Source organism: Dromiciops gliroides, chromosome 4, assembly GCF_019393635.1.
Source record: "Dromiciops gliroides isolate mDroGli1 chromosome 4, mDroGli1.pri, whole genome shotgun sequence".
Lineage (NCBI taxonomy): Eukaryota > Metazoa > Chordata > Mammalia > Microbiotheria > Microbiotheriidae > Dromiciops > Dromiciops gliroides.
The window spans coordinates 224,783,429-224,808,277 of record NC_057864.1 but is presented as its reverse complement, the minus strand read 5'-3'; the positions used below and the strand labels follow the sequence as shown (position 1 = coordinate 224,808,277).

At 38.7% G+C, this 24,849-nt stretch overlaps 1 protein-coding gene across 2 annotated transcripts in view; it reads right to left on the bottom strand.

The window, feature by feature from the left end:
• Positions 1–19,560, bottom strand: part of SHISA6 (shisa family member 6) — a 449,490-nt gene extending 429,930 nt beyond the window's left edge. The window contains exons 1-2 of one of the 2 annotated variants that reach the window (XM_044005521.1): positions 19,242–19,560; positions 17,690–18,725 (exon numbers count right to left, since the gene is read on the bottom strand). In XM_044005521.1, the coding sequence (XP_043861456.1) occupies positions 17,690–18,318 (629 nt within the window). In that variant the 5' untranslated portion in view covers positions 18,319–18,725; positions 19,242–19,560. The remainder of the gene's footprint in view (positions 1–17,689; positions 18,726–19,241) is intronic. The other variant, XM_044005520.1, reaches the window with a different exon arrangement.
• Between the last annotated feature and the right edge of the window lie 5,289 nt (positions 19,561–24,849).

Genomic DNA, 24,849 nt, shown 5'->3' with positions numbered 1-24,849 from the left:
CTTTTCAAACATTTTTGATGAAAATCAATCACTAAACATTTATTAAGTACCTACTATGTGCCAGACATCTGCTAAGCACTAGGGATAGAAAAAAGAGGTAAAAGACAGTCACTAGCTTCAATTAATTGTAAAATTAGAAAATATGCAAACATATACAAGTGTATATGTATATGTATTTATGTATGTATATCTACTTATATATATATGTTATGTATGTATATATACAGGAGATATATATATATATATATACAGGAGATATATATATATATACAGGATATATATATATATATATATATATATATATATATACAAGATAAATAAGAGATAATTAACAAAGGCAAAGCACTGTAATTAGAAGCTGGAGGCTAGGGATTAAGTCACTGGAATTAAGAGATTGAGAAAGATTTCCTGTAGAGCATAGGATTTTAGTTGGTACTTAAAGGACATCAGGGAGGTAAGTAGTTAAATTAGAGGAAGATGAGTGTTCAAAGCATGGAGATAGCAAGAAAAAAGTGAACAGAATAGAGAGATGGGGTGTCTTGTTCATGGAACAGCCAGGAGGAAAATAATACTGGATAAAAGAGTATGAGTCAGGGAGTAAGATGTAAGAAGGCTAGAAAGGTAGGAGGGCACTAGGTTATGAAGGACTTTGAACTCCAAAAAAACCCCATTTGTATTTGATCCTGGAGACAATGGGAAGCTACTGGAGTTTACTAAGTAGGGAGATGATATTATTGAATCTATACTTTAGAAAAAATCACTTTAGTGACTGACTGGAGGATGGCCTATTCGGGAGAAACTTGAAATAGACACACCCAACAGGAGGCTATTGCAATAATCACAGTATGAGGTGATGAGGGCCTACACTAGAGCAGTGTCCATGCCATAAAAGATAAAAGGATTTATATGAGAGATGTTGCTAAAATTAATAAATAGGCCTTAGAAACAGATTGGATGGGGAGAAGGGCAGTGAGGAATCCAGGATGACTCCTAGGTTACAAGCCTGAGGGCCTGGGAGGATTGTGTTGCCCTCTACAGAAACAGGAAAGGGAGGGGGAGGGGGAGAATTAGTTCCATTTTGGACATACTATGTTTAAGATGTCTATTGGACTTCTAGTTTCAGGTATCTGAAAGGCAGTTGGAGATGCCAGAATAGAGGTCAGTAGAGATTGGGGAAGGAAAGGTAGATCTGAGAATCAGCAGCACAAAAATGGTCATTAAATCCGTAAGAGCTGATGAGATCATCAAGTGAGATAATATCGAGGAAGAAGAGCAAGAGAGTCCCAGATAGAATTCTGAGGGATACTTATAATTAAAGGCCATGATTTGGAAGAGGATGCAGCAGTTGATATAGAAAAGGAATGGTCTGAAAAGAGCAGGATTTAGTAGAAATTCTGAAATAGAAATGTAAAGAAAACAAAAAGGAATTTATTTGAGCAATTAAAAGGATATAGATGAAAAAATAGTGCTAACCTAATAAAAGGAGAAGAAACAAGTATCCTTCAGAATCTTAATACCTTTAATGTGTATGGTGGGAATTTAAAAAGTATTATTTATGATAATAAATATTATATATAAGAATTTTTAAAATCATGAGGTTGGGGTGATTTTGATTTGAGAGTTTGAAGAGAGGAAAGAAAAAGGAGAGTAACAGAAATACACTAATGTAGAAAAGAGAAGGACAAGTGGTTAGCAAAAGCAATACCAAAAAAAGGCGGGGGGGGGGGGGCGGGCATTGTAATTTTTTAAACATACAGACAAAAACAAAAGGAATTTCAAAAGGAAGCACAGATAAACAGGGCAGTTTTAAAATTAATGTGTATAATATTATAGATCTATAACATGTGTTCATATATGTATATACACAAATATATAAACATGTTTCGTGTAACATGTATGTGCATATACGGATACATATGCAAGTCATATGAAATGTAGATTCATAGTTTCACAGAGAAGCCTCTTTTGGTGTTCTGCTTTCTACATTTGTTTTGGTGTTTAAAAGCAGAATAAAAATAAAATTAAAGAAAACCATAACAACCTCTGAGTTCAGATACTAAATAAATAAATTCTCAGCATAGTATAATACATTCACAAAAAGTGCTGACATCAAGAAATGAAGAATAAAGGGGAAATGGACAAAATAGTAAACACAAACTTTATAGGCTACTAAGACAATAAAAATAGTAATTAATGCAAGGAACATAAGCAACCATTAGGATCCAAGGTGACATTATGCAACTATATCCAAAATAATGAATATATCAAAGAACAAATTATAGAAGAAATAACTGACTTAAAGAGAATGGCAAGACTAAGGAAATGACATCAAAATTTATGAAACATAGCTATATTGGTCTTCAGATAAAAATGGATTTCTTGATGCAAATATTAGTAGAAAAGAGAGTAATTAGCTGTATATTCAAATTTTTTAAAACCTAGAAAATCAACAAATTAAGAAACCCAAAGTTTGGGGATAGCTAGGTGGCACAGTAGATAAAGCACCGGCCCTAGATTCAGGAGTACCTGAGTTCAAATCTGGCCTCAGGCACTTACTAGCTGTGTGACCCTGGGTAAGTCACTTAAGCCTCATTGCCCCACCCCACCCCAAAAAAAGAAACCCAAAGTAATAAAAAATTGAAAATTAGAGGACAATTTGATAAAGTTGCAAAATTTTTAAATGATTTTAACTATAAACCAGAACTCTTATTAAAAAATAACAAACAAAATCAGTATACCATTATCTATTGGGGTTTTTTAAATAAAAGAAAGTAAAATCACCTTACAAAACCAAAAAGGAACAATTTGCAACAGAGAAAACTATGAGAAAATTATCAGACCTCAAAAATATTACATTTTAAAGGAAATTAATAACACTGCAAAATTTTAAAATACCCAAATTAATAAAAACAAGAAATTAAGATAACAAATAACCAAATTGTAGCAAGGGAAACTGAGTAAGCCATACATGAACTTCTAAAATGGGAATAAAGGAAGAGGAAACAGTTCCAGATAGATTTACAAGTGAATTCTTTCAAGTGTCTAAATCACAATTAATACAAATATACCTTTTAATAGCAATATTTTTAGCTCTTAAAGGTTTGGAAATTCTTTAGAAATGCTATTTCATTTAATTTTCACAACCCTGTGAAAGGTAGGTATTATAATGATGGTACTTTTTTCACAGAGAGGTTAAGTAAATTACCTAGGGTCATACAGTTAATGCCACCTGGCTGCCTCTAGCTACTACAAATATTACACAATTCATTTTAATAATTGAGAAAAAAGTTACTTTATGAAGTTCCTTTGCTAAGAAAAGTATAAATGTGATCCTAATATCCAAACCAGGGAGAGATAAAACAAGCAAACAAAAATACTGTACATTCTAGTTCCATTAACAAATGAAAATATGAAAAATATTCAAGTCTTAGGAAAGAAACCAAAGTAATTTAAAAAAACCCACTATGATAGGATTTATGCTAGCAATGCAAGGGAGGTTAAATATTAGGAAAACAATTACTATATTTGTTAAAACAATAAAACCTCCATGAATGGAGGCAAAATTCACTATTTTATGTTAAAAACCCCAAAGAACCTCTCATGTTTTTTTTTTTTTAATTGATAAGTATACTGGAAAGAGGACTATTGATCAGGAATCAATTCAGGTCCCTTCCCCCAAGCCCAGGTAAGAGGCAATTAGTGGTCACATTCACATCTTATAAATGGTAGACACTTTGAGAGTCTTTCACCTAATGAATGACTTCTTAAAAAGGAATCATAAAGAAGTAGTTAAACCTCGAGAAAGTGTAAATAAGTCTGTCAATCAAACTATTAGATAGCTTGCCATTGGATGTCTGAAGGATCAGCTACATTATGGGTGGCATATAAAAAGCAAGATTTCCACCTCTGGAGTCAATAATGACAGGAAAAAAAACTGTCAGTCAAGGGCATCATCTCTGGTAATAAAGAAGGGAGACAGTAACGAAAGAAAAAAAAACCTGGGGTCTGACTCCCTTTTAGAGCTATTATCTGAATTAGAGCTTGGGTCTTGGGTTTTTCTATTAACCCCTTTTTCACCTCCTACATCACTCTGACTCAGAGGATCTCTAGTAATAATCCCCAGGGTTCAAACAGCTGTGGCAGTGACACTGTGTGCCTACTTGAGGGACACCAGGGTCCCCTATCAAATTTTAAGGGGAATCAAATCTTTGGTACCTTGTGCCAAAATGTTTGGAAGGCACCTTTGTACAACCCTGAAGAAGAGTAAGGTACATGATAAAGTGTCTTACCAGGAAGAAAGGAGAAGTTGAGGATTGTTATAGGTGTTATGGGCCCAGAGCACCCCAGAAGTTCTCTGGGGCATATCAAAGAACATTCTCCTTGAGAAACTAAACCAGAAGACAGACAAGCCTAGAGAGATAAGTGGAACCAGATCAGACTGAGCTAGCTCTGGGAACCCCAACCTTCATTCTAGTCTCCCTCAACCCTGGGTGGATAAAATTAGGTGTGGCTGCTTCCTTTGTGTTCTAAGGAGATGCCTTGAGATCCCCACCCATCCCTAACCCAACTCCTCCAGCCAGCACCAGTGGGGGATGGTCCTCCCTCACTAAAGGAACTTTCCACAGTCAAATGGTCACCCCTATCTGTCCTCTATAAAAGTACCTGCTTGTCTCCTGGTCGAGGAGATTGGTATCTCAGAGCCACCTCTGTGCCATGCCTTTCTCCCCATGAGAAATCCAATGATTTCTCCCATGGTTTCCCTTCCCTTCCCTTCCTCAGTCATGAAATAAACTACCATCTTATTCTAACTGCTTTTGTATGCAAGAGGGTGTAATTCTTTAAAGAGGAATTCCTAAGGACCCCACACCCCCAACCCCATTTTCCCCCCATGACATTGGGAAATCCAATTAGAGTAATATAATAGTTTATTTAGGTACCAGAAAAAGGAAACCAAGAGAGATGTCTTTGGACTTCTTCTCATGGGGAGAAGGCATAGCACAAAGGCGTGGCTCTCTGAGATACCTTTCTCTGAGAGTAATGATTTCTTCCACTTTTTTTCTACTTTTCATAGGATCATTTATACTATACTACTTCTATAAATGCCTTTGATTTGATCTATTTGTGCCAACTGGTTGCCGTTTAAAAGTGAATGTAAGAATTTAGGATCTATAATTTTAAGAGTATGGACCCAAATACTAACTTGACTATGGGGTAGTATTCTCCTAGGGCCTTAATCTGTGAGTAAAAGTCTTTTCTTCAATATAATAAAAGAAAATACGTAAAGCCAAAAACCTAACATTATTTGCAATGGGTAAGCACTGGAAGCTTTTCAAGTCAATGTAAGGGGAAAACAAGGAAAACCCTTTCCCCAGAATTATTTGACAAGAAATTCTAGCTATATAAGGAGAGATAATGTGTGTGTGTGTGTGTGTGTGTGTGAGAGAGAGTGAGTGAAAGTGAAAAAGAGAGGGGAGAGAGAGAGGAGGTAAAAGCATAAGCAAAGAAGAGACAAAATTATCCCTATTTACATATGATATGATGATTTACTTAGTAAGTTCCTAAAAATCAGTGAAGAAACTAATCAAGACAATTACTAGCTACAGTAAAGGAGAGGACAAGGTTAGGAACTGGACCTATAATTTAACTGGATCTAGGAACTGCCACATGAGGAAGATTCCTCAACACCTTCCCTGCAATTTATAGTCTTAAAAAGTCTTCTTTAGCACTAAGAAAGTGATTTGTCACACAGTCAGTATATGCCAAAGACAAGACTTGAACCCAGATTTTCCTGGCATTGAGCCTAGTTCTCTATCAACTACTGCATTGCAGGAAAGTAGCAGGATAAAAAAATAAACCCACAAAAATGATTAGCATTTTATATAGTACTAACAAACAACAGGAGGAAATTGTAGGGAAATTACATTCAAAATAAACGATTTTGTCATTCCAATGACACTATATTTAGGAATTATATAAATTCCCCCATATATACGTACATATATAGAAAGATGCATATGTCTACACATGCATATATAACTATAAATCACTCATTATAGAAATTCATTGTCCATGTTTGAAACACCAATAATAAAAATAATGATCATATCTAAACTAATTTACAGATTTAGTTATAGTCTAATCAAAATACCAATTAGTTAATTTCTAGAACTACATCAAATACATTCAGAGTAAGCAAGAAGTTGTTTAGAGAAAGAAAAAGTCTAGAATTACAAGTAAAAAAAATGGGAAAAAAAAGTTGTGAAAAGGGGATGACAGCTTTACCAGATTTTCAACTACATTAAATGATAAAGTAGCAATCTTTGAGACTCTTTGGAACTGGTTTAAAAATATATAAGTAGATTTGTGGGACAGACTAGATTAAAAGAGCTAGAAACAAGTAAGTGCAGCAGTCTAATACTAAAATAAATACAAGAACATTAAGTACTGAGGGACGGGCTTCCTCTTTGATGACCTCTAGAAAAACTGGAAAGCAACTTGTTTCACAAACAAGTTTATACCTTTTTACAATACATGCCATAATAAGACCCAAATGTGAATCTTAAAAATAAAAGTTCACATAATTAAAAAAGAAGAAGAAAAGAAAAGAGTTTAAAGAGATAATTCATAATTAAATAAGGGGAGCAAAACCAGACATTTTCAATTGCATAAAAATAAAAGATTTTTGAACTAACGAATTTCAATGAAACTCCAAAAAAGAGAACTAGTGAATAGAGAAGAAGTCTTTATTTTCAAAAAAAACATCTCTGAGAAAAGTCTAATATTCAAGAGAATGATGATGGTGGTGGTGTGTGTGTGAGAGAGAGAATAGAAAAAAATTGGTCAAAGAATGCAAATAGTTTTCAAACAAAAGAATTAACAGCAATAATTTGAGTGTTCTAAAACATTAATAAGATACATTTATGTGAAAATTAATCTGAAGTTTCACTTTTCACCCATTAAATTCACCAAGATGATAAAGGATTGAAGAAATCACTATCGTAGGTAAGAAAGGCGCATTAATATACTGTTGGTAGAGCTGTGAATTGGCTCAACTCTTCCAGAAAACAATTTAGGCTTATTGGAAAATGATCATTAAATTATTTTAAACTTTGAACCCCAAAATCACACATATACCTTGGGGAGGTCAAATACAGAACAAAAAGAATTCCTAAACACCAAAATATTCATGTCAACACTTGGGTGGTAACAGAGAAATTGTAAATAAAGTAGTTGCCCATTTACTAGGAAACATCTCAAACTAGCTGTCACATAAATATGGTATGCTCAATATACCCCAAACAGTACTCCTTTTCTTTTCCCCCAAAACCCTGTACTTCCTAACTTTCATATTACTGTCACCATCCTCCCAATCATCCAGGCTCACAACCTAGGTGTCATCTTTGATGCCTCACTCCCCATATCTAATAATGGTGGTCTTCTTGTTTTTCCTTTCGTAATATTTCTCTCTCTTTTTAAAATATAATTTTATTTTTCCCAGTTACATGTAAAGATGGTACCCAAAATTCATTTTGATTTTTGATTTTGAGTTCTAACTTTTTCTCTCTCCCTTCCTTTCCTTCCCCCCACCCATGATGGCCAACAATCTGACATAGGTTATACATGTACAATCACATTAAACATATTTTCCCATTAGTCATTTTGTGAAGGAAGAATCAGAACAAAAGGGAAAAATCTCAAGAAAGAAAAAACAAACAACAACAAAAATTAGTTCAGGCTTCATTCAGATTCCCTAGTTCTTTTTCTGGATATGGAGAGCATTTTTCATCATGAGTCCTTTGGAATGGTTTTGAATCATTGTATTGCTGAGAAGAGCTAAGTCTATCACAGTTGATGATCATATAATGTTGTTCTTACTATGTACAATGTTCTCTTGGTTCTGATCACTTTACTCAGCATCAGTCCACTTAAGTCTTTCCAGGTTTTTCTGAAATCTGCCTGCTCATCATTTCTTATAGCACAATAACATTCCATTATATTCATATACCAACAAACTTGTTCAGCCATTCCCCAATTGATGGGCATCCCCTCAATCTCCAATTCTTTGCCACCACAAAGAGAGTTGCTATAAATATTTTTGCACATGTGGGTCCTTTTCCCTTTTTTACAATCTCTTTGGGATACAGACCTAGCAGTGGTATTGCAGGGTCAAGGGGTATGCACAGTCCCATTGCCCTTTGAACATAGTTCCAAATTGCTCTCTAGAATGGTTGGATCAGTTCACAACTCCACCAACAAAACATTAGTGTTTGAATTTTTCCACATCTCCAACTTTTATTATTTTCCTTTTTTGTCATATTAACCAATTTGATAAGTGTGAGGTGATACCTCAGAATTGTTTCAATGTGCATTTCTGTAATTAATAGTGATTGAGAATTTTTTTTTTCATATGGCAATAGAAAGCTTTGATTTCTTCATCTGAAAACCACCTGTTCCTATCCTTTGACCATTTCTTACTTGATGAATGACTTGTATTCTTACAAATTTGATTCAGTTCTCTATATATTTCAGAAATGAGGCCTTTATCAGAAACGCTGGCTGTAAAAATTGTATCCCAGCTTTCTGCCTTCCTTCTAATCTTGTCTGCATTTCTTTTGTTCATACAAAACCTTTTTAATTTAATGTCATCAAAATGATCCATTTTTCAATTTCATAATATTCTCTATCTCTTGTTCAGTCATAAATTCTTCTCCTCTCCATATATCTGAGAGATAAACTATTCCTTCTTCTCCTACTTTGTTTAGGGTATCACCCTTAATATCTATATCATGTATACATTTTGTTCTTATTTTGGCAAACAATGTAAAATGTTGGTCTATCCCTAGTTTCTGCCAGTTTTCCCAGCAATTTTTGTCAAATAGTAAGTTCTTATCCAGAAACTGGAGTCTTTGGGTTTATCAAACAGGATATTACTATAGACATTTATTACTCTCTTTCCTGTGCTTAACCTATTCCACTGATCCACCACTCTGATTTTTAGCCAGTACCAAGTAGTTTTGATGACTGCCACTTTATAGTATGGTTTGAGATTTGGCACAGTTAGCCTACCTTCCTGTGCATTTTTTCAAAATTAAGTCCCTTGATATTCTTGACCTTTTGATTCTCTCTCTGTATCCAGATGTCATAATGGAAGTATGTCATAATGGAAGCATGCTCAAAAAAAGCATGATTCAGTGAAATCTAACAGGTAAGATTTCCCTCAAAACAGAAAAATGGCAGAAAAAGGTTCAGATAAATTTGATTAAAGAGTTGAACTAAGGTATAGCTTTTAAAACTTTTTACCAACATAGTTTTGTGATGTCAGGATATCTACAACTTTTTCAAGTGATTTCATAAAATTTTAAAACAAAATTAATTTAAGTTCATTATAATGTTAAAAATAAATATGTATGCTCTGATTTTTCTCTTATAACATGACTAATGCAGAAATATGTTTAATGTTATTATGTGTATATATATGTATATAACCTATATCAGATTACCTGCTGTCTAGGGAAGGGGGAAGGGAGAAAAATCTGAAATTGGAATTCTTGTATAAACAAAAGGTGAGAACTATCTTTACATGTAACAGGAAAAAAATAAAATACTTTTTAAAAAAATAATAAATAAATATGTATTAATGCAGTATTTGGAATCTTTAAATTCAGGTAGGAGGTGTGGTTGTATGGAATCAGAAAGTAAAGCATAAATTGTTATAATTCTGCAAAGGCTGGAAATCATCGTGGAAATCTATATAATACATTTACAAATAATTAGGGAGACACAGCTAGGGCCTATATAAAATCGGACAGTAAATCAAGTAGAAATCAGGCTGTGCATGTAAAAGAAGGCCTTCTGCCTTTGTTAAACCCCACCCACATACTTAAAAAGTTCAAGGGATTCTTCTCCATATCTGTAAGTGCTACTTTTGATCAGCTCATATTTTTATGTTACCCTTTTTTCAGGTGTTGTAACCACCAATTACTGCACAGTTGATTATTCAGCTATTAAAATAGTTGAAAGTAATACGTTGGCTTTAAAAATAATAATGATATCTTCCCAGCTTAAAAATTGTGGATATGTCAGCCTCAGGCATTCCCAAAGTATATGTGGTAGGTTGCATTCTCTGAGTCTGGAGGGGTGAAAGGGATGAGAGGGCAAGTGATAGATGTTTTTAATCTCTAGACCTGGGATGGCATGGAGGAGGGGCAAGTGGATAGCTCAAAATATGAATAAGGGCAAAGATAATATTTTCATTCCTATGTGTGTTTTTTTAAAGTATGTGCAAGTCATCTTACTCTGTCAAGGTAAATCTTATTATAATGATGCTGTTGGCATGAGTGATGGTCACTGATAACTATTTTATAGCTTCATAATCTTTTAATAAGAGAAATACTGTACCCTTGATACATTCTTTTCTGAATGGGTCCATCACTTTGTCTCCACAGAAGATATGATATAACTAAGCCCTTGTGTTCAGTGAGGTAATAGCTTGCAGTGTTTTCTAAATATCTTCCTCTTCATCCTTCTTCCATCATCTTTTTTTATTCCTTCTTCCCCAGCATCCCTTCTCTACCTCTCTTTACTATTTCTGTTTTTGTTTTTTGTTTTGTGAGGCAATGAGGTTTAAGTGACTTGGCCAGGGTCACATAGCTAGTAAGTGTCAAGTGTCTGAGGTCAAACTCAGGTCCTCCTGAATCCAGGGCCAGTGCTCTATCCACTGTACCATCTAGCTGCCCCCTTTACTATTTGTTTATAAGGTTCAGCTAGTCACCTACATTCCCAAATCCTACATTTCCCAAAAGGATTTTTCACACAAAGAAAAACAATGAATCTTTGCAATGCTTAAATCTTCAATCAAAAGTGTAATATTCCACCCCTACCCCAGTAATAGATTTGAGATAAAATGTAAATTCACTCTGTGTACAGATTCATTTTAATCATTCTTAAATGTCTGAAGAATTGTAATGTTCAGGGATCACCTAAAAATACATTGCCCAGAAAACTAAAAAAGGGACTCTGCATTTTCTCTTTATCTACTGAGTACTTTCCTACTACCCATAAAGAGAGAGGAATATCCCTCATTCTTAAAAAAAAAGAAAGAAAGAAAGAAAGAAAGAAAGAAAGAAAGAAAGAAAGAAAGAAAGAAAGAAAGAAAGTAAAAACCTTCACTAGTCCCTACTATCCGTTCAAACTATATTCCCATATCACCTGTCCATTTTGCAGCCAAACTCCAGAAAAAAAAATTGCCTATATTAAATGCCTCCACTTTCTTTATCTCTCATTCATTTCTCAGGTCCTTTCAATCCAGCTTCCATTCCTATCACTCCACTTACAGCTGCCTTTGCTTCATCCTTCTTGACTTTTGTAATGGGGGTTTGAAGCATGATCAGTTCACATAAGATGGACTCACCTATGTGGTAGATGTTGAGACCTGCTTCTGAGAGAAAGGGGGAAGACATGTGGACATTTTGCTTTTGGCCTGTCACATGGTTGGGAACAGCCTTTTTCCATTGCCTGTGTAACCAGAACTAGTTGAAAAAACTACTTGAATGACCAGAATCTACCCATTGTTATCTCATTTGTGCCTTTTACCCATGGCAGGTAACACCATGCAGTAAGCGGGAAGGGCTAGAGAGCAGGAGAACAGACTCCCCAAACCCCTCAGGGTACTGTAGAACCTTGGAGGTATGGGAGAAATTTAAGAGACTTAGCCCTCAGAGGGTGGAGCCCAAACCAGGCTTGTTACATTGCTCAGTAGCTTTTGATAATACTAACCTCTTAAATATTTTCAACTCTCTTAGTATTCATGAGGTTGTCCTCTGCTCAATTTCTTCCTGTCTGACCATTACACCCTAGTTTTTCTTTTCTATAAAATCATCCATGATCTACATCCTACTACTCAGATGTGGACATATTTCAGAGCTCTCTCTCTCTCTCTCTCTCTCTCTCTCTCTCTCTCTCTCTCTCATCAGTTCCTTGTGGCTTCAATGATCATTCCTGCAATTCACTTCTAAATCTACATAACGAATCCTCATCCTTCTCCTAGGTTCCAAAAGTGTATCACCAAATTCCTGCAGGGCATCTAAAAATAATAATAGCTAACATTTATATAAAACTTACTATGTGCCAGGCACTGTGCTAAGCACTTTACAATTCTTACCTACTTTGACCTCACAACAACCCTGGGAGGTAGGTGCTACTATTATTCCCTTTTTCAGATGAGGAAACTGAAGCAAGCAGATATGAAGTTATTTGCCCAGGATCACAAAGTTAGTAAGTGCCTGAGGCTATATTTTAACTTGGGTCTTTCAGACTCCAGGTCCAGAGTTTTATCCACTGCACCACCTAGCTTGGGGTCCCATATATTGTATACCTCAAATTCAATATGGCCAAAATAGAATATTTTTGTTTTTTTCCAAACTGACCCTTTTTCTCCAAATTCCTCCAAAATTCTCTTTCTCTCAAGAGCACTACCATCAGTCTACCAGGTTTTCAACTTTGGAATAATTCTCAATTCTAGCCTCTTTCATTCCTTTATATCTACCAGTTGCCAAGTCCTGTTCATTCTTCCTCCCCAACATTTTTCCAATCACATGGACATCACACTAAATCGGGCCCTCATCACTTCCTGCAGTGACTATTTGAGAAGCTTCCTAATCTTTCTTTCTGCATCTAGACTCTCCTCTCTCCCGTCCATCCTCCATACAGCAGTCAAAATGATATTTCTAAAGCATGTCTGACCATGGTGCTCTTCTGCTCAAGAAGCTGCAGTGACTCCCAAGTTCCTCTAAGATCAAAGATAAATTCCTTTTCATGGAATTTAACACCTTTTACAATTTAATTCCAACTGTTTTCAGGTTGATCACACATTTCTTTCCTTCACATGGCCTGTATTCTACCTACAGCCTCTATGGCTTTGTAAAGGTTGATCACCACCCCCCCCCAAGTCTAGATTGTTTTTCCTTTACACCTTCATTTTTTAGAATCCCTAGCTTTCTTCAAAGCAGATTAAAAACAACAACAGACCATCTATTATAGAAGGCCTTTCCTGACCTTCTAGTTGTTAGTTACTTCTCCCCTCCAAATTTCTTTCTATATATTTTATAGATATATACATGTATATATTGTTTTTTTTTTAAAGAACATATAAGCCCTTTGAGGGAAGGAACTATTTCATTTTCCTCTGTGCATCCATAGTACCTACCTGGGTACCCCCCACACAGTAGGCATTCGATAAATGCTTACTGAATTGAATTTAAAATCAGCTTCTAATGTTGCTGGGCTGCTGCCATTGTGTGCTTTGTAAAGAGAAAACATAGATCTCCTAGCTTGCAATTAAATTCTGGATGGTTAAAGAAGCTTTGCTTTGATTTCCTATAGTAGTGCCCTTGTACATAGAGAGGGGAAAGGGGAATTTAACTTCTAAATCTCTTTTTTTCCTAATAAAAAAGGGAGCTCCACTCAGTCTTCCCCTCCCACAGCCTCTGGGCTCTGTGTTCCCTCACCCCCTCCTTGTGATTGGGAGTGGGAAGGCACAGGGCAGCCTCTCTCTGTGCTCTGACTTCACCAACTGTGTCTAGAGAATCTTAATAGCTCCCTGACCCATCTGTTAATTAGCCATAGGAAAAAAAAGGAAGAAAGAAAAAAGAACCACACAGTTCTTCCTTCTGAGTGATTCTTGTCTCTAAGACACTAATGAATCAACTCAGGGTGTGAAGGAAGGAACAGGTTTGGAAAGGAGACAACTAGTACAGAATTTAATGTCAGGCTGAAACCAGGGTCTCTGCTGCACTTTCCTACACATAACATTGGACCCAGTCATTCCCTCCCTATCCCTACCCACCCCCAGTCATTGCAGGGACATATTTTTCTGTCCCTGGGGCTGCTTTTCTGAGGGGGCACAGCAACTGCTTGTGAAAATTCTAATAAATTGTCATATGTGGACAAGAAATAGACATGTTGACCTAAACCATTGTAGGCCCAAAAGAAAAAGATTAAGGAGATGGCATAGAAGCAGTCAGAAAACAGAGCAGCCTCCAAGAATGACTGTTTCTCTCAAAAAATTCAGACATCAAGGGTAGAGAGCATTCTGTTTTGTTTTGGTTTGGGTTTTTTCATGGCCTGTGGATGGATTCTGGTTATCCTTCCAGGGGAACCTACCTCCTCTCTTACTTCCTCAAGGGTCAGATAACTGAACTCGAATTTGTACTCATTGATCAGAGCATAGAGAACTGACCATTTCCTTTTGGCACAAATTCTTACCTGCTCAGAAATACCATCACTGTCTCTCTGTACACTACCAGATTTAGGAAAAAAAAAACAAGTCCATTCTCTGCAAGGTATTGGTTAGAGGACCTGATGCTAAAAGAATCTGTGTTGGGGCATTCTAATGGTTGTTTAACTTGGCAATATCCACATGAAAATTGCTCTCCTATCTAAGGTGCCATCTCCCTAGCCTCACCTCTGCCAGCATAATGCTAAATTCTCTTTTGAAATATTTCAGATCTCCTGCCCCAGAACTCAGAACAACTTGACTGACTAGTGCCTAAAGGGCTATGCTCACAGTGGGATAGGCTATGTTCAGTTTTCCTCAGCAAAAGGATGTCTTGATATAATTTGAGTAAGATGTAAATTACAACATATCCTATTTTATTCTTTGTCCTCTACAAAATGTGAATCCGCTCTTCTGTCTGACCTTCCCTGGAGAAACCACACTGCCCATTACTGGCAGCAAGCTCAGTTTAAGATCTGGAGATTCAGTTGCAAGATCTGGTACAATTTGTTGCCAACCTAACCTTTTCAGTCTTATCATCTATCCTCCCCTTCAACTATTCTTTGTTTACCATTCTCTGTTATCTTCCTTCCCGGTCCCCACTTTAGTCCTTGCTCCCACCCCACCATCCCCCATACTTTCAGGTATAGTCCCTAAACACTCCATCTCTGGCTAATAATGGCATTCCCTTCCTTCAAGGAACAAGCCAGATACCATTTTCCCCTTGATGTTTTCCCAAACTCCCCCTGCTGAAAGTGATATATGAAAACCCTTAAAGTCAAAACTGGAGAAAGCTTAATGGTCATGCAATCAAATATCCTCATTTTTCAGGTGAAGACAATGAGGTCCAGAGTAAGTAAGTGTTAAATTTAGTACCAATTCTTCTAATTTTACTACATCACAGCTACCTTACCTCTCCCTTCTTAAACATCTCACAAAACCCAGACCTCTCCTATTGATTTATCACATTTCTTCTCCTATCAGTTATCTGTGACCTTGTTTGTCAGATTGTAAACTCCTTGATACAAGGGTTTGTTTCAGATTGAATTTCATATTCCCCAAACCTAGCCCGGTGCTTTGCACATATTCAGCTTGTGAATATATGTTGAATTGAACTGTCATTCTAGTGGATGACTACTAAGACGTTAGATATTGGGTTGTAGAATAATAACATCACAGAATGCAGAAGAGGAAAGAACTTTGAAGAGAATCTAGTTCAGATTCCTAAAAAAAACAAAAACAAAAACAGGTGAGGAAATTGAGGCCAAAAAAAAAAAAGGAAATTATTTTCCCAAAGCCACACAATGACTTGAAACAACAGCAAACAAAATCCTGCAATCCTGTTCCCTTGGTTAATGATTTTCTTTCCACTTCAATTTTCTGGTAGGAGTTAGCAAAAGAGAGATATGATCCCCAAATTGCAGTAAACTTACTCAGGGAAGGGAATAAGACTTGGGGACACAAGTCAAAATAAGGACACAGTTGAAATGAAGGACTCTTCCCTTCTCTTTCATCCCTGAGGCAAAAGTAAGCTTGCTTTATGGTTGAAAGGAAAATTGAATAAGTGAATCCAAGAAGGAACCCTTTCCACCAAGCAGGATATTCAATATCATTTGCAGAGACACTGAGAGGGGTACCTTGGGCCTAGGTGTCTCTTTCACCTGCTCTTCCTCTTTCTCCCCCAACTTCATCTTCCGATTAACCTTAGCTACCTATTGGCCATTTCTGATAAATTTTCACAGAGTGTACAGTGCTAGACACATTTCAGGTGATATTTAAATATGTACAGGAAGGTAGGGGTGGGAAGTGGCTGTTTCTTAGGAAATTAGTTGTTTTTCTGAGAAAATCCTATTTATAACATTGGGGCTTTTCTCAGCATTGACATTCCCATATTGTCAAACTAGTTTAGTTGAAACATGTTAGGGAAGTAGCATCTTTTCTCAGTGCCCATGTTATCAGAAATCAATCAATCATCCCTTTTCATTATACTGGTAAAGTTAAACTTGTCTTTCTCCTCATTAAGGTTTAAGTGATAAATTTTTAAATTCCAGAATCACGCTTTCAGGAAACACTGAACAACAAACAAAGCCCTCAAGAGAATGGAACATGGTATAATAGAATGAGTACTGAGTCTGAAGTCAGGAGATCTGGGTTTGAATTTTGGCTCTGTTCTCTGCTGACCTTGAATATGACATTTTATTCTCCTCCCTGGGCCTCAATTTCCTCCACTATACTTGGGTGACCTTTTAGATCCCTTAACAGCTCTATCTTGTATGTACATGTGTATGCATGCATGTATGCATATTTGTGTGTACATAAGCATGCATGCTTGTGTATGAGTGCATGTTGATGCCAAATTAGATGAGAGACTTGGCAAGAGCCAAGAGCAAAAGCCTTGTCAAGAGACAAGGTTGACCAAGTGACCCAAAGAAACAAGCTGAGGGGTACCTATGGTTATTAGGTCAGTGGTCACACAACGTGTGAGAAATCATGCAATTTCCTGAGGACTTTATCTGTGCTCTGAATGCACTCAAATGAGCACAACTGCTCATTTGAGAGGGAACTGGAAAAAGACCTAACTTTTCATCCAAAGGACTTCAGCTTTGACTTTTCATAAGTGATTGTTGGAAATGATTTGCTTTCAATGTGAGAAACTCACCAGGAGGAGGCAGTTTTCTTTTAATCTACCCGGATGTGTTGGCTTAGGAAGCTGTTAGGCTTCTTAAATGAAATACATGTGATGAGATACATGTGTCCTACGTTATAAGATGGTTGAGGAGGGGGGACTTATGGAGAATCCATTTCTTGTCGAAATAGATTAGATAAACTATTCCCGATTCCCCCAGCACCACCTTCTTTTCAAGCTTAGACTACCATATCCAGTAAGTCACCAGCTTGGGGGCAGTTTGCCTTATAAAACAGTCTGTTGATTCACTATGCCAAAAAAAAAAAAAAAAAAACAACCCCACAACAACAACAACAAAAAACAAAACAAATGCCATTAAAAGGAACCATGTTTACATGCATTGAAAAGAGAACCCCAGGAGAATCAATCCACGATTATTTGGAAAATTCCCAGACTATTGTCCTAACCAGAAAGGCTGCCCAAAGCTAGGTCAGTGGCTGCTAAGAGTCAGGGAAAGGAGCTAAAGGAGCACAGAAAAGGCAACGGGTCGTGGGTAGAAGAGACCTCCACTATTTACACTTAAGTCTTTGACTTATTTTAAACCAGAAAAGTGATGGAGAAACCAGACACCAGTCAAGCATATTGGGTGACATTGTAAAGAAGAGAGCAGAGCAAAGAGCGTCTAAAAGAGTCAAGAGAGAAAGAGACCTGGGGAATCTGGGTAAGACTAGGAGGCACCGCTGGAAAAAGATCATGGGAAATATGAAACTTCCCTTCTCTTCCCCTCTCACCTGTGGATGTTCATCTCCCTCGGGGGGCGATGGGCCTTATCGTAGGAGACTTTGGCAAAGACTACAGCGATGATGACGAAGGCGATTACTCCGCAGGTGATGTAGACAGTGAAGTTGGTCTTGTCCTTCTCCGGATCGTACTTGTCCTGGAGATCTACAGGAATCACCTGGGTGCTGGGAGTCTGGATCCACTGGGGGCTTTCATAGTTCTTACACTGGTGCTGATCCAGTTTTTCTCCCCGCTTGTTGCAGCAGAAGCGGTAGAAGCAAGTACCACAGCAGTACAGGAAGCCGCTTTCGCTGTTGTTGCACTCAAACTCCTTGTCATACTGACCGCTCACATCGTAGTAGCCCCAACACGTCTCGTGGGTGACCGCGACGCTGGGCGAAGGCCGGCCCCGCCGCCCCCCCTCTGGGGCCGCCGGCTGGCGGGACGTCCCATTTAGTTCACGGTTGCCCCTGACCATCGTCCCTCCAGCCCGCAGGCCCCCGACGGCTCCAGGGCCAGTGCCGTTATTCCGGTTCCCGCGGCCCCGGGGCCCCGCCTCAGCCGTAGGCACCAGCAAGTGCAGGGACTCCAGGGAGAGCAGCAGCGGCAGCAGCAGCGGCAGGAAGCGCCGCAGCGCCATGGCAGGCGGCTGGGCTAGCAGGCTAGCGGCTAGGCAGACCAGCCCGGGCGCTCAGTGCAGAGGCGGGCAAAGGGGAGCCCTGCCGGGGCTGCGCGGGTGGCTCTTTGTGGAGGAACCCACGGAGGCTGGCTAGTACGCTCAGGAACTCGGGGGTTACAGCGCCATCGAGGCTCCGGAGAAGACTGGAAGGCTAAGGTCCCGGCTGACCGGGCGCGGGGCTCAGACGGCGGTCCAGTTTCTACGCCTCCCAGTTGGGCTTGGTTTGCCTCCTGGGCAACCCCATTCCTAGACGAAGACGACGGAGCGGCTCCTCGCTTCAAGCGGGACGAGGAGAGCTGATCCGGGAAGCGACAGCGGCGGCGTCCCGTCCGGGCGGGTCCTGCGGGACAAGACAGGGGAACTAGTCACTGGGGGGGGGGGAGGGAGGAGGAGGGGAGAAAAGAAGAGGGAAATGGGGGAGGGAGCAAGAATCTTGGTGGGGGTGAAGTCACACTAGCTTGGGGAGAAGGCAAGAGGGAGTAACCATCGGGGAACTGTCCAGGGGGAGGTCCCTGTCCGATCGGGGAGGGGGGCGCACAACCAGCTAAGGCCAAGGGCGGCCCCACCTCCGCCCGGTGTCCCCTGTCAATTGAACCTCTGCTCAGCTCCCTCCAGCCGCTCTGCAGCCCTAATCCCTCCACCTTTCCCTCCTTTCACCCCGCCCCAGGGTCATCGAGCCCCCAGCTCAGAGAATAGGGGATAAGAGAGAAGGGGAGGGAGAATGTGGGAGACCAAAGCTATGAATACCCCTCCTCTCGGCCCTACAGCTGGCTCCCGTCACAGGGGCTCCAAGAAACACCCCCTCCTTTCCTCCCTCTGGGAACCCCGGGTGCGACTGTTAGGGGTACCGGGAGAGCCACCAAGGGAAGGTAACCCCGACTCACCATCCTCGGGCTGTGACTGCAGAGGCGGCAGGAAGCCGGAGCAGCAAAGGCTGGAGAGAGGGAGAGCAGCCTGCTTGGCTGTCTGCCTACAGCCAGAGTATGAGAGAGAGGGAGACACGCGCACGCACACATACATACACACACGCACACACGCGCGCACTCTTATACACACACATACATATACACACGAGAACTGGGAGGGGAGGGGAGCGATTCTCCACCGCCTACGTTCACTGTGCTGGGGAGCAGGGGGAGAGTCTTTTTTTTCCCCTCTCCCTTCACTGAAATCTCCTCGCTGTCACTAGGGCTCAAGACACTAGTTAATCAACGCGCCAAACCAAGCGAAGTAGGGAGAAAACGGTGGAATCTCCCAAAGATCCCGTATATATCTTGTTTGTTACATAGTTGTTTCCATGCTGTTCCCCCCATTAGACTGTGAGGTCCTTGAGAGCAGGGGGACTGAGAATGGTTTGTTTGGTTTTTGGCTCGGTTTTTCCCCATTCTTTTGTATCCCCATCGCTTAGCCCAGTGCCTGACACATAGTAGGCGCTTAAGAAACGCTTCTTCACTTGACTTGGAAGCCTTCCACTTCCGAAAATGGGCTATTGCAGGGGTACCCCCTGCCCGCGGGCCCCCAACTGCCCAACTGCTTTCCTTTCCTCAGATAGTTCAAGAGTTTGTAACACCTGGATAGGAGTTGGGTACACAAACACTTTTTTTTTTCCCAATTGGGAGCATTTCTCCCCAGAAGTTACACTCACAGCCTATTTAGTTGATCAAATCCATCTCTACAGGTTGACAATCAGATCAAATGACTTTCTAGGATCTGCTAAAAGAGACCAAGGTTGGTACCAAACACCTATTTTCCCTTCACTATATACGCACATCAATTGCATTGCTCATTCTATTTCAAAGCAGTATTTCAATCAAATAGCTTCTGTTCTGGGTTTTAGTTTTGTTTGTTTTGTCCTTCACTCCCAGTTTCGGAAACGAGAGGACAGGAAATTCAGGATGTAGAAGATTCAGGACCATCACAATTTTATCTTAAAAGTCTGAGTATGAGACTTCTGCCTAAGATTGTTGCTAATAGTAAGTATAGCCCTGACACTGTTCTTCAGATTCTCTCTATGCCTATCACTAAATGATGGCAGAGTATGAAATATTTTACTATAGATAAGGGATATATTGGTCCTTCTGCTCCAAGAGGGGGAAGTTGCAAAGACTAATTTAGGCTTTATATAAGGAAAAGATTATTACAAAATCTTGGCGATTCAGAAGTGGAATGGAATGTTTCAAAAGGTAATGGGCTCCCTTCTATTGGAAGTCTTCAAAAAAAATTGGATGACCAATTGCCATCTATGTCAGCTATAGCATAGAGGGTATAGAACAAAAATGTGGTGGACTAGGTGGGTTCTAAGAACCACTCTAACTCTGAGATTTTGTAACTTTTAAAATTTATTTTATTTCACTCTGAAATAAATTAATATCTGTGAATCCATGAAGGACTGTGAGACAACCATCTTTCTCAGTTCCCTTTCTCCCTTATTACTCCTCCCCTAGTCATCATCCCTCCTATTACCCAGTCACTTTCTTCCCACTACCTCATCTGCTTCCTTTAATTTTCTTTTATTCTCCCCCTGCCCCCTCCAGTCACATACCACACACCTCTGATGTGCAGAGAAGAAGATTGAGTCTGAGTTTCAGGTAGCTCTGAGAACTCTCTCAGAATTTCCTTGATGTTTTGTGGAGAATCACATACTTTTTTTAAACTTGTGTATTATTTGGTATGTGAAGTCAAGGCTTTATGAAATGGAAAAAATAAATCTTGACCTAGCTCAACCCTGGAAACTCTGCCCATTGGCCTGATAGTATTTGTCCTGCTTTCCTAAGATAGTTTCAGACTGGGTGAAGATGATCTGCTTAGTTTTTCAGTACCTATTATTTAAAAAATCAATTTGATTGGTATTTTTAATTTTTCACCACCTACATTTCCTATTATGTGTTTCCTCCTTCCTTCTTCCAGAGCCACTCCTTAAAATATTTTTAAAGGAAAAAAAAATTCAGCAAAACTAACCATCATATTGAAAACATCTGATATAATATGTGGCTTTCACTCAGAAAACCACATCTCCACAAAAGGTAATTATTTGTTCTTAGGGTCAGGCTTATTTATTAAAACTAAAAAACACAGCTTCAATTGTTTTGTTGTTATTCTTTCTATCTATACTGCTATAGTCATTCTAATTATTGTTTTCCTGGTTTTGCTTACCTCATTTTGCAACACTTCATATGTCGTTCCATGCTTCTCTGTAGTCATCATGTTCATTGTTTCTGATAGTACAGAAATATTCCATTGCTTTCACCCAATACAGTGTGTTTAGTCATTCCCACTCAGGAGGCATCTACTTTGTTTGCAGTTCTTTTATGATACAAAAAAAAAGTTGTGCTATAAATATTTTGGTTAATATGAAGCCTTTCTTTTTGTCATTGACCTCCTCAGGTTACATGTTTACATGCTTAGAATTGGAATCTCTGGGCCAACGGGTATGTATATTTTAATTCTTTTTTTCTTTGTAAAATTACTTTCCAGAGTGGTTGGACTAATTCATAGCTACTCTCACAATGCAATAGCATGCCTGTCTTTCTATAGCCCCTTCATTAATTACTGTTCCCATCTGTTTTCACCACTTGCAATTTGCTGAGGTAAAACCTCAATGTTTTGATTTCTATTTCTCTTGTTACTAGGTTTTGGGAGCATTCTTTAATATGGCTGTTAATAGTTTTTGATGTCCATTTGTAATGTTTTCCTTTGTCCATCCAAAACCAGTGCTTCCAACCTCTAAACATCAAAGAAAATAGGGTTATTTGGAGGGGATTAAAAATATTTTCAAAAGGAATGGGATAGGGGCAGCTAGGTGGCGCAGTGGATAAAGCACCAGCCCTGGATTCAGGAGTACCTGAGTTCAAATCTGGCCTCAGACACTTAACACTTACTAGCTGTGTGACCCTGGGCAAATCACTTAACTCCAATTGCCTTACCAACAAACAAACAAACAAACAAAAAAAGGAATGGGATGAGGTTTGAGGAGAAAGAAGGACAGCAGTTTTGGGTAGAGAGGATGATAAAATTTTCCTTGGAAATCTATTGCCACGAATTTAGATCTGATGGGAATTGTAAAGAGCATTTTGTTCAACATGATATATTTCACTACTCTAGATTCAAAGGAAATAGGTTCAAATCCCAAATCATCCTATGTTGCCTTTGTTACCTTGGACAAATAATGTCAATTCTGTGAGCCTCAATTTACCTTATCTTTAAAATGAGGTGGTTGGACTAGATAGCCTTTAAGAATCCTTTCCACTTTAAACTTATGATCTTTAATTTATAGATAAGGAAATAAGCCCAAGGAGGTGAGATGACTTATGGAAGGTCACATAGCTACTAAATGGCAGAATGAAATTCCTGCAAATTGTCTTTATTTTTCAGTAATACCTAGAGATGTTACAGAATATCAACCCTCTTTCATTGTACTTCTTCAGTGACTCATCCCTTTATTGGAGGGATCCTCCTTAACTCTACAGTTTGGTTTCTGACCTCATCATTCAATCAGAACTGTTAACTAAATTTACTTGCCAAATCTAATAGCCATTTGCTTCTCCTCGTCCTTCTTGACCACTCTGTAGTTTTTCTGACATCATCAATCACCCTCTTCTCACTGATATTCTCTTTTTTGTAGGTTTCTGTGACAATACTCTCTTCTGGTTCTCCTTCTATTTATCTGACCACTCCTCAGTTTCCTTTGCCAATTCTTGTCTCATTGACTTATCATTGTGTACCACAATGCTCTGCCATGGGCCTTCTTTTCTTCTTCTCTATGCTATTTAATGTGATGATCTCATCAGCTCTCTTGGATTCAATTGATATTTCTCTGTAGATTCTCAAATCTACTTATCCAGCCACAATCTCTCTTCTGACCTGTAGTCTCAAATCTCCAACTGCCTATGGTATTAGGAGATTAGGATGCAATTTCTGTAACAAGCTTGGGGGAATGGGTGGTTCTTTCAACAGTAACAGGGAAGTTAGGAAGAGGACAATGTTCAATTGTTAGGGGAATGTTGGGGGAAAATGTTCAATTTTGGATATATAGAGTTTAAGATTTTAAAGAACATTTGGTTTATTAATAGTTTCCAATGCCCATTAGTAATGTTATTATTTGTGCATCCAAAACCAGTGGTTCCAAACTCTAAACATCAAGGAAAATAGATATCTTGGGAGGGAACTGAAAAAAATATCCAAAAGGATATTGCTCAACACTTCTAGAACAGTTGACATGAAGGTATGATCTAGTAGTAATTGAGGAATTCAGTCATATGCACATCAGTTACAGCTCTCTAAGGCAAAAGTCAAGCACATAATAATGCCACTTGCTATAATTATAATTTAATCCTTTCAGAAATATGGAAAAAAGCAACAGAGGGATAGATGGCCTGCAACTAATAAGAGACAGAGAGACAGACAGAGAGAGACAGATAGACACACACACACACACACACACACACAGACAGACAGACACAGAGAGAGAGAGAGAGATAGAGAGAGAGAGAGAGAGAGAGAGAGAGAGAGAGAGAGAGAGAGAGAGAGAGAGAGAGAACCTGATGGAGTATAAAGGACACTTTGAAGGAAAGGCATAATTCCATCATAGAACTTGTGATCAAGAAGAGAAATTTCAAAAGGTAAAGGAAGGGATAGGTAACCTCTAATGTATTAAAGTACTATAGTGAAGGTCAGTCCATTAGGAGTAAGAAATTCTCAAGAATGGCTTTCTGGATACGTTAAGCAAAGTAACTCCAACAGAGAGGAAAAGAATCTCTTTAAAGAGACAGAGTTGGATCGAATTTTTTCCTTGTTTGACAGATTCCTAGATTGATATATCATGGGAATATGAAAGACAGGGTTACCTACATTTTAGCAAAACCTTTAGCAAAATCTCTTATATTATTGTTGTAAGTCCTGGGCTTACGCAGACCAAGCAAGTTCAATCCTGGAAGCCACCCTAAAGATATCGATCTCTTATATAGTGACTCATGTCCCTACTCAGATTTTACTTGGGAAATCTCCAACTATATCTCTGCCTATTTCGTCACAAACAACAGGAACCCTTACTCCTCCTCCTCCTCAAACTTTAATGGCTCATATGGTCCTCTTTCTCTGAAATGAGAAAATCCCTTTATCAAGATATGTCAGATCTTGTAATTCACCAACTTGGGATAAAATAAGAGATACTGGTGCTGCCCAATAAATTTACCTCCTCTACCTTAAAGGCTAGATCCTGAGATCACGTGTCTAGAACATGTCCTTCCTCTAAATAATAGGTAAGATTTTAAGAATAATATTGTCTACATTTCTATATTTGGGCCATATGAGTTAGAACTGATATATTCTACATGCTTCTCCAGGATATTCTACCACTGCCATGGCTGGTGTCAGAAAAGTTCACTATCAGTGCTCTGGCCATGGAATCTATGCTCAGAAAGGGAAAAAGAAAAGGCCAAAGTCATACAGGAATTCACCTTCTGGGTTGGGTGGGCTTGAGGGAACACAAATACA